Source organism: Coenobita brevimanus, chromosome 7, assembly GCF_032717465.1.
Source record: "Coenobita brevimanus isolate Jiangsu-jjx chromosome 7, ASM3271746v2, whole genome shotgun sequence".
NCBI lineage: Eukaryota > Metazoa > Arthropoda > Malacostraca > Decapoda > Coenobitidae > Coenobita > Coenobita brevimanus.
The window spans coordinates 263,683-282,033 of record NC_136960.1 but is presented as its reverse complement, the minus strand read 5'-3'; the positions used below and the strand labels follow the sequence as shown (position 1 = coordinate 282,033).

At 39.8% G+C, this 18,351-nt stretch overlaps 1 protein-coding gene across 1 annotated transcript in view; it reads left to right on the top strand.

Annotated features, from left to right (window-relative positions):
* Positions 1–16,503, top strand: part of LOC145404654 (uncharacterized) — a 199,349-nt gene extending 182,846 nt beyond the window's left edge. Inside the window, exons 19-22 of the mRNA XM_080276185.1 lie at positions 10,231–10,312; positions 14,168–14,393; positions 14,584–14,727; positions 16,158–16,503. Of these exons, the coding sequence (XP_080132311.1) occupies positions 10,231–10,312; positions 14,168–14,393; positions 14,584–14,727; positions 16,158–16,406 (701 nt within the window). The 3' untranslated portion in view covers positions 16,407–16,503. The remainder of the gene's footprint in view (positions 1–10,230; positions 10,313–14,167; positions 14,394–14,583; positions 14,728–16,157) is intronic.
* Positions 16,504–18,351: the final 1,848 nt, after the last annotated feature.

Below are 18,351 nucleotides of genomic sequence, written 5' to 3'. Positions count from 1 at the left end.
CATCAAGTTGTTCCATGCCAGCGACTATCCTTGCTGTCTCCACTGCTGTGTCAACCGCTGCATCAACACCCTGTGGCTCGGTCTCTAAGTCAAGCTTGCGGCCTGGCAAACTTTGCAAAATGTTGTGCCAGGCGTGATGCACTGTGGCCTGTGTCAGCTCACTGCAGGCTTCAACAATGGTGTCCACACTATTTTTGATGGTGAACGACTTCCAAAAGTTGATGACAGACTGTGCCTTCCTAGAGTGCTTCATGACAGTGGCGGTAGCAATAGCAGGTGGCGAGGGTGAGTCGTGGCTCGTGCCAGGGGTGGGTGACTCAGAACATGATGAATATGATGAAATTGCCAGCTCGTCCAAATCTTCATTGGTGTTGGTGGCAGCTTGGAGCATAGCGAAGGTCTTCGAGGCATAGGTTGCCATCAGCACAGCGATCACTTCTTGGTAAAGTGGCTGAAGGAGTGAGGTTGTGTTCAGAGGCATGAACACAACCTTGATGTTGGGGTGATGATCATCGAGGAATGGTGAGTGACCTGGCGCATTGTCTCAGAGGAGCAGGATCTTAAATGCCAAGTTGTGCCACTTGCAGAAATCGTCCGCTTTTTTGTGAAGCGCTTGTCAAACCATTTGAGAGACTTCTCCCGACATCCACCCCATCTTGTTCATCTGGTGCATGTTGAGTTTGTCCATGTCACAGTTCCTGTAGGTGTGTGGTTTCTTGGCTTGTGAGATAACAAGTGGTTTCATTTTGCAGATCCCAGAGGCATTACAGGTTAGGAGTAGAGTGAGTCTTACCTTAGATGCCTTGTAACCACAGGCTTACTGCTTACACCGTTGGATGTAAGTCCTTGTAGTCATTTTTTTTTTTCCCCAAAAAAAAAACCTCGTCTCATCAGCATTAAAAATCTGGTCCTAGGAGTACCCACCGTCTCTGATGACATCTCTAAGAAATGCAAGGAAGGTAGAAGCAGCAGAAACATCAGCATTGGCCCCCTAACCAGTTAAACTAACATTCCTTGACCCATTCCTCGCAATAAAAGAATTTAACCAACCTTTTGAGGCCTTGAAGGGTGTCGGGTTCTCTTGGTTTAGCCGTCTGCATACCTGAATGTAGAAATGCTTGGCTATCATGTAGCATGGTGCCGTTAGTAGGGATGTTTCTCTGTCTCTGCCTCTTGACATACCGAAGTAGAAGTCGCTCCATGGTCTTCAGTGCTGTATTCAAGAACAATATTGCAGCTTGTCCTGCCACTGGGGGGTTGCTTTTGACGTATGCCTTGATCTTTTCTCGGTCTTTCCAAGTTGTCCTGATGGTGCTTTCATTAACCTTGTGCCTGTCTGCCAAGTTAACTTGTCTCTTCCTGTTCTCCAACTCTCATACTATGTCCATTTTCTGGCTGTAGGTGAAGCGCCGTCACTTGTTTTGGGGCTTCAGTCGGCTGCGAGGCATAATGCTTAGGTAACAGTGCTCTGTACTGTGGGAGTAGCTACCTCAGATGCAGCCACGAGACAGGAGAAAACAATGTAAGATGCCCCTAGCGGCCAATGGGGGTACATATGGATGTGATGTCATGCGACCAGTCAGAGTGCACCGCTTTCCTGACGTCATCACTTGCGACATCTGACTTTCATTGGGCCGTCTGAGAGCTCTGATGCTCGACAACTTGCTGCGGTATATCTGTTTGTGACCACGGTATATATATTTTTGGTCACACTGTAGGTTATTGCGTAAATACAAATCCGTGTTACTCAGTACTGCGTCACAGGAGGGAGCACTGTATTGGGACACATTTTAGCCTTTTAATTGCATGTGGCTGCAGGGTGGCTGCAGACAAAATGCCTCCAAGTCGCTCTGTCACCCACCATTTGACTACCCTCCCCCCAACTCACTCCCCTCTCCCTCATATACCACTCAACTCCATCCCTCCACCTCATCCTCGGTCTGCCCCTCCCTCTCCCTCCCTCCCTCCACCTCACCTACATACACCCTCTTAGTCAGTCTTTCATTCTCCATTCTCTCAACATGTCCAAACCACCTCAGTGTATTTCTCTTTATCTTCTCAACCACAAAAAAAGAAACTAATAATAATAAATTAAACTTCTGTAATGTCACTGTCTTTACAGTAGGCTATGTCGTTAGGATGCATACCTATAGTTGAGGTCATGGGTCTTAAGTTGGCAAGTTGGGATTTGACTGGAGTTTTATAATGAGATATCGATGTCTGTGTGTGCAGGCTTACAGTATGCATTACCCAAGGTTAATGCTTTATCTGCACATCTTGAAAGTCTGATGTAAGATGTGTGTATAACCCAGTTTGACAAGGAAAAAGTAGCAGTACTGCACTGTGCTTTATAACTTAGAAGAAAGATAGTTAATGCCATGACATATAGAGAGGTGTATGGTATGTAGGAGGACTACTGTGCCTTGAGAGCAGGCTGTGAAGCCTATGCCCAGAGTTGAACACATAAAAAAAAATGAAGTACTAATGTAGTCTGACATATGGTACTGGAAATAATACTGTATAGCAAAGCACTAATTTTCCATTGTCTGATAATACAGACTTGCCCTTCAGGTACCACTAGCAGTACAAGTCATGTAATTTTTCTTGTATCCAAACTTACTTATTTTCTTACTTTCCCGATCATTAAAAATCAGTAGATTATCACATAATTAACTTTTTGAATGGTTTGATGTTGCAGTGTCTCCATATCAGAATTTAACTTTTTGATCTTGCACGATATGCATATAAAGTCCTTGTTATAGGTTGACTTTTTTTTTGTCATTTTTGGCTCTCCATCAACAGTATATATACTGTGGAATGAGTGTGCATCATATTTTGCGTTGCTGCATGTAAAAATATGCCAGTTCTTGCCAGTTTGCAAAGCCTGTTAAATTAGAAGCCATGATATTTTGAAACACATCCCTGACATATATAGCGGACTGCCTACTTAAGAAATCCCACAAAACACTTATGTGGATAGTTGAAGCTTTACTGAAGCATACCATTCCAATACAGGAAGTAAAAACTCCGGTCATTTGACTACAGTGACATCTTTCATATATTTGTCCGTGTTATCTTGGAGCCTTTTCCTTCAATACTGTATATTGTTCTTGGTATCTTGGAGCCTTTTCTTTAAATAATAGTTTAGGAGAGAGATTTCAGATTGAAAAGGCTGCATATATAATTCAATAATGCATTCAGTATACAAAGCTGTTCCTGAGTTGAATGAAATGTAAGATGAAAGGACTACTTGCTGCTGGACTTTTTCTGTATTGATAATAGTATTAATTGGATGTTTTCTTGATTCTTTGATCACTGAATCTTTGCCGTCTACTTTTGCTAGGATTTGACAGCATTTCAAACATTACTTTCCAGTGGCTTGTACCTTTGATATATTATTCCTATGTGATATTGTATTGTTACAAGTAAAAGCTAGCCAATAATTGTCTGCCAGCATTTTGTTAATTCTTCTATGTTTTTTATTCCTTCAATGTCATTCTTTCTCATACTTATTTGTTTTGTGCTTAATCTTATATAATGATCACATAAAAATATTTCTTGCAACACCATTCATCACCATACCTGGCTGAGAAGTGTTGGCAAATTTTTTGAAATATCAGAGCAAAGCATGACCCTCTACAGTGTTAGTATTGTATTATCTTGATTCTTTAACCCTTTGAGTGTTATTTCCTCACTTATAGATATAATATACTGGTTAATGCCCGGTATTCTTTTATATTTCACATGTGAAGAGTTGAATTTGCTATTGTCAGCAAACCAAGTGATAGTATGTAAAACATTGTTAGTTTCCAGTAGTTTATGAGGCATGCTTTTCAGGTTTAGTACAGTAGTCTTGATTTTCCATGTCCCTAAAATATCAGGCACGGTTCTCAATCTTCAGCTGCATGTAATTGCCTGTTTCAGTTTTCTCCTGAAATTTTGTGGGTACTGAGAAGCAAAATAGTACTGTAATTCAGAGTGGATAGTTGATTCTTCTCGTTATTTATGAGTATGCCACCTACATTGTTGGTTCAGTGTGTGTAAGTTTAAGTAGTGAAGAACTTTAAGGTGCTGTCATCAGGTCAGAAGTGCAAATGTGGGTAAGTAAGCAAGCATGACAGGCAACCTGACCAATGGAACCTGGCGCCTAGCATGTTGGTACAGGCAGTCTTCACTTGAAGTCTACAGTGTGCATATGCAAAAAGATTCTTTAGTCCATTCGTGACTGAGGGGATAAATATATAAAAGACATGCATATCTAACTTTAGTACAATTCATAGTCCATCATAAGCAGCGTAAGTTTAAAATAGGTGGAAACTCATCAGCAGCTTCATAATGAAACAACTTTAATGTAGAGTAACTTTAAATGAGGATTACCTGTACCTCTGAGCTGACGCATGGCTGTAGGCTGGTGTTCACGAGAGCTGCCCACTTCCTCATTCATGTTTTTTTTTTTTTTACTTATCTGTTTTAAGTTGTTATATGTTGAAAGTTAAGGTATTAACATTATGTGAAAATAGGTAAAAGATGACATTTGAAGGCAAATTACTTATAAACTGTAGTTAGCATAATTCTAAATATTTTCAGTTTTCAAGTACAAGTACACAGTAACTTTTTCTGGTTTTACCCAAGAAAAGAGTGATCTGTCTTATTTATCATTGTGTGCAGGATTTTCATCATCTAGAATTCTTTTTAGTGTTCACTGCTTTAATGTTGTCAGTACATTTAAATTCAGTTTTGTATTATTCATTTTAATAGAATTTCATGGTTATATTTATGGTCAGTAAGTGTATAGTTTGTTGAAAAATACAGTATATAATGTTGTGGATGGTTCATTAATTGTACACTGAAGTTGAGGCATCTCTCGTGAAGTCTTGAAACAGAGTGATCCCAGAGAGGAATGTAGCATTAAGCATGATGGCAGCCCAACTTGACCTGGCTTATGCCTAGCTAGAGGATGCAGCAAGAGTGGCAGCGGCAACAGGGAAAGGTGGTGCACGGCGCAGGGTGGTGGGGGTGAGTATTACATCAGGTACTGGTGGGTGCATGAGGGCCAGTGGCTGTGTAATACCCACCCTTCCCCCTGCACACCCTCCCTCATTTTCCCCTCACCCTTACCCTACCAAGCCTACCTTCTGCTTCACACCATCTTTATGCCATGTTATATTACAGTATTTGTGTTTTTACCCCATACTATACAGCATTTTTGTTTTCCGTAGGTTTTTATATGAAATGCTTGTGGTGTTCTTTTTAAGTAAACCTTACAAGTAATAATTATATTTCTGTTTTTGGCGGATATATTACCCCGTATTGATTTGATATTTCAGGTTATTTTTCATTTTGAATTATCTCATCGCTTTTGTCAACTATCATACTTTTATTTTCTGTTTTATAATTATTCATTCATTTTTTGCCTGACATCTTTTTGCCACATTGCAACAGCATCACTACTTAGCAGTGAGTTTTCTTTTATACTGTATGGTATTGCTTATGTTTTGTGTATTATCAAAGTAATTCTTTCATTGAATGTAATGTTAACCCTTTTTTCCTACTGTGGATGCAGAAAGATATTTTACATGGGCTACCACAAATTATTTTTTTAGATGAGGTAAATTCAAGTATTCATAGGGCTCAAAACTGTCTCAGTTATCCTTTGAAATGTGAATCTCTCCTACTAAAACACTCTAAGTCAGAATAAATTCCTAAGCAAGTCCATAGCAGCAAAAGAATTAAGAAATTGTGCATCCCCTCCCATCAGTGCTTGCTTGTGTGAATGAAGGAAGTACAGTATTAACTGGTCTGTAACCTGTTAAATCTGAATAATGTCCTTTCTAGTTTACCCTTGCTGCTGCCAGATAATTTTATTCAGGTTGAGAAGGGCTTCTAATATTGAAAGGGTTTCATAAGGGTACATCTAACCCTTGCGATTCAAAAACTCTATTGTGTTGTAAATTAAATCATCAGATGGCAAGAAAAAAATAAAAAAGATATTCCCGGGCTTAGTTTGCTTGTACTTTTGATGTCTCCTGTAGTAATTTGAACATTTGTACTTACTGAATTTGTCTCAGTGCAGAATGGTAGTTACCTCCCCATCAGTGTAGTGATGTAATTTTGTTCTGTATTCTTGCTTTTTCCAGACTATTTTCTTCAACCTGGCTGAGATTTTTTATAGTAAATGGATTAATGAATGCTGTATCTAACCCCTCCAGTTCAAAAAGTCTAAGCTGAATAAATTCATCTGAAGTAGCGAGAATAAACTAGAAAACATGTCACATGATTGAGTGGGTTAATAATTTTCAGCCTTGTGGATGTAGGAATGGACTGTGAATTACATGGTCATGAGTAGGATGCCATCTGTTTATGGAAATGCAGAAATGCAGTCAGACCTCGTAATATGTTGGTGATTGGTTTCCAGACAACAAATTTCTCGGGATTTTGGTGTCTGGCAATAGATAGATAGATAGATAGAATTTACTCTGAAGTTATTAGCACCCATAAAAAAAGACAGCATGTAATGAGGATTTTCTGTAGTTTGAAAGTTTAAGATATGTTAAGACTTTCTGAACAATGAAGTACATTTTAGTTTATTCTTGTTACTGTTTTGTTAACCAGCTTCAGAATAGCCACTTAATTATGATGGGGTTATTGAAAGCTGTATCATACCTCCCATGTTGAGAAAGTCTTCAGAGTGTAAGATTAACAAAAGTCAGCACAAGGCAATATCTGAATGACAGTATGGATGATCAAGTGAGAAGATTTGTGTTTGACTCGAGAGTGTATAGTGGTTTGGGGAGTGGATTGTCTATTCACTGCATTGTATTGGTGAAAGATGGAGTTGCAAAAACAGTGGGTGAACATAGGTAGAGGAAGGCAGGAAACAATTGCTGCAAAGACAGTAGAAAGACTGGAGGAAGAGGAAAATGGGTGAGTATGAGTACAAGCAGAAAGATGAGGAGCAACTAGATAAGTATGATTTGGAGCAGATGGAGGAGTTGGAAGGTATATGTAAGATGTTCACAAGGAGTCTGTACAGCATATGAGATAGTGTGTGGGTTGAGGTGAAGACATACAGTGGTGAAAGGAGCAGCATGGTGGAATGAGTAGTGGAAGAGAAGAATAGCATATTTATTGGGTGGAAAGCAGAGGAATGGAGGATGTGGAGAGATGCCAGAGAGAGCTGTATGTTGAGAGGAATGGGGTGAAGAGATTAGTAAGAGAGAGTAAAAGTGGTTGAAGAGTGTTGAAGAAACTTGAGTGGAAGATGTAAGGAATGTAAAAAAACTGTTCTGGAGCAAGGTGAAGAAAGCAAGATGAGGTGATAAGGGAAGGAGTAGAGTTATGAATAATGAAGGTGATAGAATCCATATACTGCAGCGTTGGTACTTTCGGTCATACTTTTTTTTTTCTTTTTTCTTTTTTTTTTTTTTTTTACTTCCTCAGTACGAAAGAGAACATATTGTAGTACATGTATGTTAATACAAAGTCAAATCTTTCATGGTTTAGGTATTAGGCAGTCAAATTCCTGGGTTTTAGTCCAGTGAAAAAAGTATATATATTTTTTATGTTTTTAGCATGATGAGTTGAAAATGTATTTTTTAAAAGTTTGGGTGTGCAGATTTTTGTATCAATATCAATAACAGTCTAGTCTGGGCAAGTGTTTCAAGATTCAGATTTCAGGAAGGATTGAAGAAAAAAATGCAGCCTGAGTAGAGGAGGAAAGATATATAGGGATAGTGGCTCAAAAAGTTCCAGATGCATCTGCATGATCTGTATAATCATTAAGCACCCATTTGCACCAAAACAAACTGTGGAAAATTATATTTTTTAGCAGACTCAAGTGATGTAAGTTGCAGTTAATGTGCATAGGAAACAAGAATAGCACAGAGATGGAAAGTGAATGGTGCTATGGAGGCCTTGATATAAATGGATGTGTGTGATGGCTGTATGAAGCCTGCATAAAGGTGTTAGTGCCTACATTAGCAAATTGGTGTGAGACCTTGATGTGGCATGAAAATGAAAAATCAAGAGTATAAGCAGTAGATATGGGGTTGTTGAGGAATGTGTGAGGTGTGTGGGGAGTGGATAGGATAAGGAGTAATGTGATTTGTGAAAAAATGTCAGTGAAGATAAGTTTATGGACATGAGTTGGAGAGTGTGTTCGATGGTATGGTTATGTGGAGAGAATAAGAGTGCTGAAAAGCATTTATATATGAGTGAGTTAGAAGGTGGGAGGAGGCATGGTAGGCCAAGAAGATGAATAGAAATGGGAAATAAGAGTGGGAAAATGAAGTATGAAAGGTGATGAGGATAGGGAACTGGCAGTCGTTTGAGCTGAGTGGAAGACTTTTGTATGGTGGAGTGTATGACAAGGGCTGACCCCTGCTTTTTCCCAGTGATTTGATAGTTGTTGGACTGACTCTAGCTGATAAGCAGCATGGTGTGTGTGTGTGTGTGGGGGGGATTAACTTTTCAAACTGTAGAAGCTAGATGTAGCCTTCACGAAGTCCTTCAGTATGATAGGACGTTCCTAAGTAAAACTGTTTGGAGGTAGCAAGAGTAATATTTGATGTCATGGTACTGAAAAGGTTGATATCACAATGACAGCAGCTGAGTGAAGGGTGATACAGTATTTGCTGGTGCATCTGAGGCAAACAACAGGACCTAAGAAATGAACTCTAATCTGGGTTCAGAATGGGATATAATACTGTATGGTAAATAAAGTAGGTTAAGGTAAGATTAGTTTTCACAGTGTTAAAAGTCTTAAAATATTTCATATAAATTATTTTCAAGGTTTTGGGTTATCAATCCCAGGTCATATTATATGGTTTATTATATATGTAAGACCAGTAATATCACCTGATAAAAGTTTATATCCCTTGTCATAAACAAAATTAACCTGGCACTTCAGTAACTGCAGTCAGAAGAGGTTTTACAGTACACATATATTGCACAGCTGTATTTGATTAGTTTAAAATTTTCATTCGCATTTGAGGATACTGTTCTTTTTGGAGATAAATATAGAGGACACGGAAATTTGCATAGCTCAGCTGATCTTGAAATGTTCTTAGTTTACAAAATGTTGATTTTGTTGATTATATGTATGTATGTATGAAGTGTTTACCAATAGAACTGTACACTATTGATGTATTTGAATGATTGCATATTTATGTTTTGTGATGATTTTGTGCATATTGGTAGTTTTGTAACTATAAAAGGACTGGTAGCAAGAGGGTGGAAATACCCACTGTCTGTGTACCTGTACAGGTATTGCCTGAAGAATATGACAACTTGATTGGCCAGTTTACATTGCAGGCAACCTCTTTGTCAAATGGGGGAGAGAGAGAGAGAGAGAGAGAGAGAGAGAGTTTATGTAAAAAACTAAATGGTTTTATTAATCCCTGTGTTCAAAAAGAAATCAGGGACATTCTTTAAATGATCCCACCCGGTCTGTACGTGAAGAACATGATTCTGATGGCTTATGCATACTATGTGTTGTTTTGATGTATAGGAATATTTAGTGAATTGATATATGCATTTTATATCACCATTATTGTAGTAATACTTGTTGAATTGACATTGGTTACACGTTGTGGCATACGAGACTGATTGTTTATGTTTTCACTCAGTATATTTGCCTCATATATTCAAAATAGCAAAAGAGCTCATTAATCAGATGCTGGTAATAATTATACACTAGATGTACTTAGTCTCTGCATATAATGATTCTTAGAGTTGAAGTATTTTTCTTGCCACAGATTAGAAATATGGTATAAGTGATTTCAGAGTCATGATTTTATTTACCTTTGATAAAATACTTGAAGTACTTTTTAAATGTGGCCATTTATGTATTACTGAATATGTCATTGTGAGTAAAGAGAGAGGCTTGTGTTTCAATTGGTTATGTAAATATTTATGTACATTATTTTTATTTCACCATTTCAACAGTAGAAGTCTTGCCACCACTGAATAAAATCATTGGTAATGGCCAGAATACAATTTAAAATGATGTCCTTAGTCTGAAAAAGATATATCCTTAGCTGAATCAGATTGTGTAGTATTATTCAGAGTCAAATGCAGAAGACATCTGTTGGCTGAATGTGTTCATTTTTGACATGTGTACATTTGTCATATTTTACTTGACCATGTTGAGGATGAGAGTGATAGGACAGTACAGTATCCTCATTCATTGTACTGCATTAGTCATTGTACTCATCAGTGTGATTCTTACAGTGACATCACAGGAAGAGGTGGCCAAACGAGCACGAGATGAAGTGGCTTGTCTGCGTACGTCCTCAGAGGGAAAGGTTGAAAAGTGAGTTGGTTGTTTGCTAATTCTTGACTGACATTTATTTTATATCTTACATTTGACCTTTATATGATTTATTTATTACAGTACGGGAGGCCTGCATGTTATCAGATTTTTATTGCATCTATCTGTCCCTGCACAACCTCATGCCCTAACCCCAGCAGGGATGCCCACTGATCATCACCATTTGACTCCTCCACCATCAGGCAGCCATCTCATCAGTTCACACCAGCCTCCCTCTTATACCTTTCCAACCCATCCCTTCATCTCATTCTCATTTTCCACCTCACTCTCCTTCTCTTCCCATCCACCTCACTTGCATACACACTCTCCCAATCTTTCATTCTTTATTATCTCCACATGGCCAAAGTATTGCATGGTACTTCTAATATTTCCCAGCACATCCACATGGAGGGTGAAAGACTGACGAAGAGAGTGTATGTGAGTGAGGTGGAGGGTGGAAGAGGGAGGGGGAGACCGAGGATGAGATGGAGGGATGGGGTGGAGAGGTATATGAGAGAGGGGGGTGTGAGTTGGGAGCAGGGTAGTGAAATGGCGGGGGACAGGGCGACTTGGAGGCGATTTGTTTGTGGCCACCCCAAACGGGATTGAGGCGTCTGGCAATAGATAGATAGATAGACATCCACATCCACACAGCAGTGCTCTTTTGTGTCCTTATTATATATATCTCTTTTTGTAGCTGCATCTCATTTCTACCCTCACTGTTTGTGTCCTTCCAGTATTACCATATATGTGTTGCTGCTGTTGTCACTGTTGCCTAATCCTGGTCAGCCTGACCAGCAGACCTTTTGACTGCAGATAAACAGCCATCAGTATGAGATTATCCCATAGGTTCCTACACCACTGTTATTGCATCTTTGTCTTAGCTGCATATACTGTGCAGTGCTCCATTATGCGTGTTATGTTGCGTGGGTTTAGTCTGCAAGTGGGGAACGTCATCCATGAATCTTAAGCTAATAACATAGGAGGGGTGGGTACTGTCCTGTTCTAGGCCTAGCTAGATGAACTCTGTCAGCTCTCTTTAACCCGTTAACTGCGCATGGCGGTTTTTTGGAAGTGTCTGTGGTGCGCAGACATAGGGGAAAAAATGAAATTTCCCTAAGGCCAAATTTTGTCTTAGGAATTGAGAGAACACATGTAGTAACGAAATATTAGCTCAATATTTACCATAGTAAAGCCATGGATGAACATTGAAGTATCTCATTCCCAGTCGGATATGGTTTTCGGTTTCAGTTTTGTAGATTCAAACATGCTTGCATGGGTTGGCCTTGGTTACCATGGCACAATATTCGAAATTCACCCGCGCAGCCAGGGCTGTATTGAGCAGTCGCACTCGGAACAGCCCAGGCTGTATAGAGCAGTTAACAGGTTAAGGATACATGTGATGGGTGGATCTTGTTCAGTGTAGGAATGTCTGAGGGTGGGATGTTGTTGAAGAAGTTCTGGTAGTGTGTGTGTGGTGATGGTTTTATTTGCCTGGTTGTATTGTGTGGCTTTGTCATATAACTTCAGTACAGGGGTGTTCTGTGTCAGCATAGGCTGCTGCTTAGAACTGTATGCCTCTCTTATCAGGATATTCTCCAACAGGGAGGGCTTTTGTGTTAGAGTGTAAGGAGGCAGTGGGAGTAGTATTGGCTCCATGAGTGATGGTACATAGAGCATTTTTCTGTATGGTCTGTAAGGAGTTGTAATGGATGTTAGGCAGGATGGGAGCCCATGCAGGGGGAATCCAGGACAACTCGGATGTGATATATTGTTTCTATAGTAGGGAGAGTGTTTCATTTTGTTATCCAAAGTCTGTCCCTGTATGTGTTGTAAGTGTCTTTATTGTGGTGGTGCTTCACATCTCAGTCTTGTATGTGGTCCTTGAAAGTGTGTGTAAAGTTGTATACTGTTAGCTTCCATTATTTGCATTAACATTAATGGCCCAATCAGGAGCAAAACAAATTTAAAGCATAATAAATGCTCCTGAGCATCTGAAAAAATATAGTTTTCAAGTTGTTTTTTCAACTTTATAATAGTATTACTGTAGTAACATCCACCCATCATCCAATCCTATGCCGCCCCATTAGAAACGTAGGAGCCCGGGGCTGGGCAAGTTGGTCCTGACATTTAAGATGAGAGTGACCAGCCTCACTCATCCCAGAGTGGTATTATGTGAACAATAAACCCCAGCCACTCCTTGGATATAAACTTACACAGGCTCAGTCTGATTGGAGCGCCTTAATTACGCACAAAACCACCAGGCACTGGAATTGGGTTATATGGTTACCACCCAGTGTAGTAAATGGTTTTGTGGTGTACAAGAAACCATTTGTCTTGTCACTCAGTGTAGAGTCACCTATGGGCAGAAGGAAGAGGAAAGGATGAAGGAAAGAAAGACAGAGGAGTGAATGTAAGTCACCCATAGGCAGAAGGAAGAGGAAAGAATGAAGGAAAGAAAGATGGTAAGAGGAAGGAAGGAAAAGAGGAAAGGGCAGACACCCAAAGCAGGACTGCATTGAGTGAGTGGATGGTGAGCATATCATCATAATAATCGTCATGGTTATCGTCATCAGGCTGCATCAGTCCACTGCATCATGAAGGCCTCTCCCATCTGTTTTCACCCCACCCTATTGGCTTGTGTAGGTCTTTTCACCTTTCAGTAACTGTGCAGTTTTGCTACTGAATCCTTAGTCCCGGAGGCCTCCATGCAGCACCTCATTCTATGACTTTTGGTTTGCTCCTGGGCGTTCTTACCTCCTCATACCTGTGCCCATCCTCAGCCATTTTCCTTCACCCATCCTCTCTACATGTCCAAACAGTTGTGACCTACCGGTTTATATCACATCCCTAATGCTTCTCATACCAAATCTCTTTCACAGCACACTATTCCCAGTTCTTTTGGTCACATAGTGATGCTCATTTTGAGGTGAATAATATTGCTTTGCATTAGCTGGAAAATGTGAGTACGTTTAAGTACTTGGGTAGTGTGATGAGTAAGGATGGAGGTTTGGAGGGTGAAGTGCTTGAAAGGGTACAGCAGGGAAGAAAGGTTGCTGGTTCTTTGAAAGCAGTGATAAGAAACAGGGAAGTGAGCATGGAAGTGAAAAAGTTACTACATGACAGTATTGTGATACCAACTCTAACGTACAGAAGTGAAGCTTGGACGTTGTTGGAAGGACACAAGTCAAGAGTGAGAGCAGTGGAAATGAGTTATTTAAGAGGAGCCTGTGGAGTCACATGGAGAGACAGGCTGACAAATGCGGATATAAAGGAGCGTTGTGGTGTTGGTGTGGATGTGATAGGAAGCGTTATGAGGAACACACTGAGGTGGTTTGGCCATGTGGAGAGGATGGAGGGTGAAAGACTGACGAAGAGAGTGTATGTGAGTGAGGTGGAGGGGGGAAGAGGGAGGGGGAGGTCAAGGATGAGATGGAGGGATGGGGTGGAGAGGTATATGAGAGAGGGGGGTGTGAGTTGGGAGCAGGGCAGTGAAATGGCGGGGGACAGGGCGACTTGGAGGCGATTTGTTTGTGGCCACCCCAAACGGGATTGAGGCGTCTGGCAATAGATAGATAGATAGACTAGCTGGACTCAGCCAAGAGAGAATTAATGATACCAGTATTAACAGTCAGACTGGTATGACTCCTCTTTGCTGTATAAAATCTTGTAGCATTAACTGGTGTAAAATACTACACTGTTGACTTGTATAAAATATTAGGTTGTTTATGAATAAAATACTAGATTGTTGACTTGTATATAATACTAAATTGTTGACATACATTAAATACTAGATTGTTGACCTTATACTAGATTGTTGACTTGTCTTGTTAATTTATGGTGTTGGTATACCCTCAGGCAGCTGGTGCGGAACCTGCTGGTGGGGTACTTTGCTACCCCAGGAGACAAGCGGTCAGAAGTGTTACGTGTCATAGCAGAGGTACTGGATTTCTCTGGGGAGGAGCGGGCCAGAACAGGACTGGACACCCAAGGCTCTTCGTGGCTATCATCTATTGCTAACTTCCTTGCACCACCTGCGAGCAATGTTAGAGTCACATCAAAAGTGGATGTCCTCGACCACACTGTAAGTGATGGATGAGATATCCTTGGAAGGATTGTGTACTATTTTTTCTTTACATCATTGATACAAAATCTGTACATCATTGGTACAAAATCTGGTACATTAAGAATTAGTGTCGTTACTTTGCCGTATCTTTGTATATAGGCCCAAAATAACGTATGAACTTTGATTGATTTATTGCCTCTCCCAACAGTCACTGTCGCAGGCTTTTATTAGATTCTTGGAAGATGAATCAAGCCCTCAGCCTAAGGCTCGCCTTCCTGCCGTTCAGATGGCCCAGCAGACCACAGAGAAGGCTGAGAAAAAAGCACAAGCTAAAGCTCAAGCAGCCAGTAAGGTGAGACAGTAACACTGTATGTCTGTCAGTCAGTCAACATCTTTAATAATGTATTCCATCCTCCCAGGAAGTGCTGGAGGAGAGCCATCCTAAGGTGGCACTGTGCACCCCAGGTGAGGAGCAGCAGCTATGCCTTTGACCTGGGAACAAAACTTGCCTAGCCTTCTCTGTGTCCTGCCAGGAGGAACTTGATCAGGCTGGCTGGGTGCTATCTCCCTTGTGAGGGCAGCTGCTTCATGAGCTTTTTTTTTTTTTTTTTTTTTACTCAAAGGGAGATGACTCTCTGGCATTCGTTTTTCTCCTCCTCACACTTGCTGGGGACAATGAGAGCAATTCTGGGCTAGACACAGTACCTTTGCCAGGTTTGTTCCATACACATGACAAACACAAGATGAATGCGTAAATTTGTTCAATATAATTCTTTCAGAGAATGGTTCTTTCTCACATGCACCACATCTCCATATATCAAACAACACCACAGTACATGGGTATGTGACAGATGCAACACCTACACAAACACCTGTCCAATCATTCGAAACTACAATATATCCGCCCCCTCCAACATTCCCCCAACTCACAGAAGCATTGCTACAGCAACTCAGCTGCTGCACACAATCATTACACATAATACACAGACCTACACTTGATGCACACTTCCTGGAAGATGCTGCATAAACACATCACACCCAAATGTTGATGGCTTGAACACAAAAATTACAAATTGACAAATATTTTCTTGTTCACAACATGCTCATTGTACATGTACAAGAAACGAGGCTCACATGCACACAGAAAACTCCACACAATAGTCTGAACTTTCACATCCACACAGAACTGATGGCCATGGAGGAGGCCTCATCCATCCATCCTCTGCAAAGACACATCACAGACATCACAGTCTCTCTTCCAGAATGACACCACGTTCAAAATACAGTTAGTGTCAAATCTGGCCTCTAACATGAAATAAATATTTTTTTAAATTTGCATTCCCCCAGCACCTCCCATGTTGTAGCAGTGCAATACAACCCTCAGCTTCTCCCCCTAACAAAGATACATAACTGTAATTGCTGGAGACTTAAACAAAAAAAAAAGCTGTCTGGTACAAACACAGTGAAATCAACCTCTGGGGCCTCAACAGTACATCACAGCTATGTGGCAGCATCACATTTCTCTTTATTGATGTTCAGCTCAAGCAGTGCTCATTTTAAATCAGATGTGTTCCAAAATATCACATTATTTTTAAACATTCAGGACTGAAATTGGGTTAAACTGGCAGACTATAAAAGGTAGCAGTGGAACTTTCATACAGTACAGGGATGCAGTTTTTCAGTAATTTAGTTGCTGTGGACTTGTAGCAGAAAAGAACATCATGAATGATAACTTAGTGTATTATGTTTGCTGAATGTAATGGATTTGCTTTTCTTACACAGATCAACCCATTTGTCAGCACTGGAGAAGTCAGTGGGCACGTTGACTCAGATTCACGCACTTCTTCACCCCTTTTGGCAGCTGCTTCTACCACCCCGAGCCTTCCCACTATCACCCCTTCCATCACTCCTGTTCCCGACCCCATCCCTGCCATCACCACCACACCAGCAATCTCCACCACCAAATACCTCAGTAATCTTCTTACTCCAGTGAAAGATGATGAAAATGCCAACAAACAAGTACTTGAGTAGGTTATGCAAAAGATTATTAACAGACAGAGTTGTAGTGGCAAAGCTTTATTCTTAGTAGAATGATACACCACATGTTTCTTCCTTCTCAGTATCTAAGAGAACATACTGTGAAATTATTTTCCTTAGTTTCAGTATGGTAAAACTACTGTTGTTTAATTGAATGCTTTGCAATAGCAAATGCCACATATACTGTGCAGTGCAGTGCCATTGATGGCATGAGAAACAGTTCTTTCTCAAGATAAAAAACTGTGATAATGGATACTGTGTAAATGTAATTCATCATAATCATTGTCCTTTCCCTGTTTCCCACTGATAATTGGGATGAACAGGGTACAGAAATGTAAAGGAGGAAAACAGAAGGAGAATGTATATAATGTACACAGTGTTTTACACATGAGGAAAATGGGACTTTATTCTGTACACAGCTAGTTTTTATTATTTGTATTCATCATAGTGACCCTGATACATTGTGAAGGATTTACTGGTGTTGAAAACTTAAAGATGATATATGTGGGTGATGGTATGAGGCTATACATAGCACTCTGCTAACTAACTTGTCTAACCTAACATTTTTAGCATTTATATTACAGAGATTATGTTTTTCATGCACCTAAGGTTATTCTAGTATGCTCTAGGAGTCTTGCTAACTGAAGCATTTATTGTATTTTTATTGGTATTCTTATCATTGTAATCCAATTTTACACATTTTACATAGGGTAAGGAGATCCAGAACACAGGTCTTTATCTAATTTGAGACATGCATCAAAGGAGAAAGGTTGGCCCCTTTTTGTCCTGCAGACTGCTTGCAACACAGACAAAGTGGAGTTGCTACAATCATACTGTATGTCAGTGCAGAGTTGGAAGAGGATTCTGCATTTATGTCATCACCTTAAACACCAAAAGTCTAAGAATCAGCAACAGCTAGCTAGTCCCAGTTACCCTTTCCCTTTACAAAAGGCTGTGTGATTGAATTCTAGAACAAGTGAACTTAGTTGACCACTCAGTGCCCCAGATACTGACGTGAAGAAGAATCAAAGTTAGTTTTAAGAAGGAAAAAAATTTTGGGCACATAGAATCTTATTGTTCTTTAAGAACTTTCATGTTATCTTTCTTCAGTAATATGCCACACATAGACAATTACAGTATTGGCACAGTGTGTACTGTATTATTAAGTTAATCAAATGCATTGCTGAACAAAAAGTTTTCCAGCTGATATATTACAGTTGCTATATTAATAAGTACCCCACAGACACACACAGGTCATCTTCTGTAATGTTAATTGTGCATGAAATATTGTTGCTCCAGTGGCCAGTTAGACACTTAATACAGTGCCTTGTGAAGGAGCTGTTGATATAAATGCTGGTGAAGATAACTGTAAGTCAAGCTGAGATTTTTACACTGTTGGCTTGTTGAACTTCGAATATATATATATACACAGTGTTACTAAATATGTACATGTTCGATATTAGTTAAAAGTTAAAGTATTCATCTGTAGAAAATTGTACATACAAAGTATCACATTACCATTTTGATTACTGATTATCAGGAATACGTTGGTGAAGTTTATTTTTTATTTTTTCTTATGTATGCAGTATGTTAGACAGAAGTTTTACTGGCTTAACTGCAGGGCTTTTATATAACATGTTGGTAATAGAACTTTAGGTGCTAAACATATTATTATAGTTTTTTTTTTTTTCTAATATATTTGATGCTGGTGTGGCAGTGTAAATATATACGAAGATAATTATGTCTTCAAAACAGTTGTATGGTCAGTTTTTTGTTATCCAGATCGTATCCTGGGTTGTAAAAAAAATACTTCCGTGACAACTTGATTCACCAACATATTAATCAGTCTTTATCCCCAGCAGTTACTCTTATATAACTTGTATTTCAATTGTATCGGAGTAAGAGTGGTCTTCTGTATGTAGGTATCTTATGCCACATA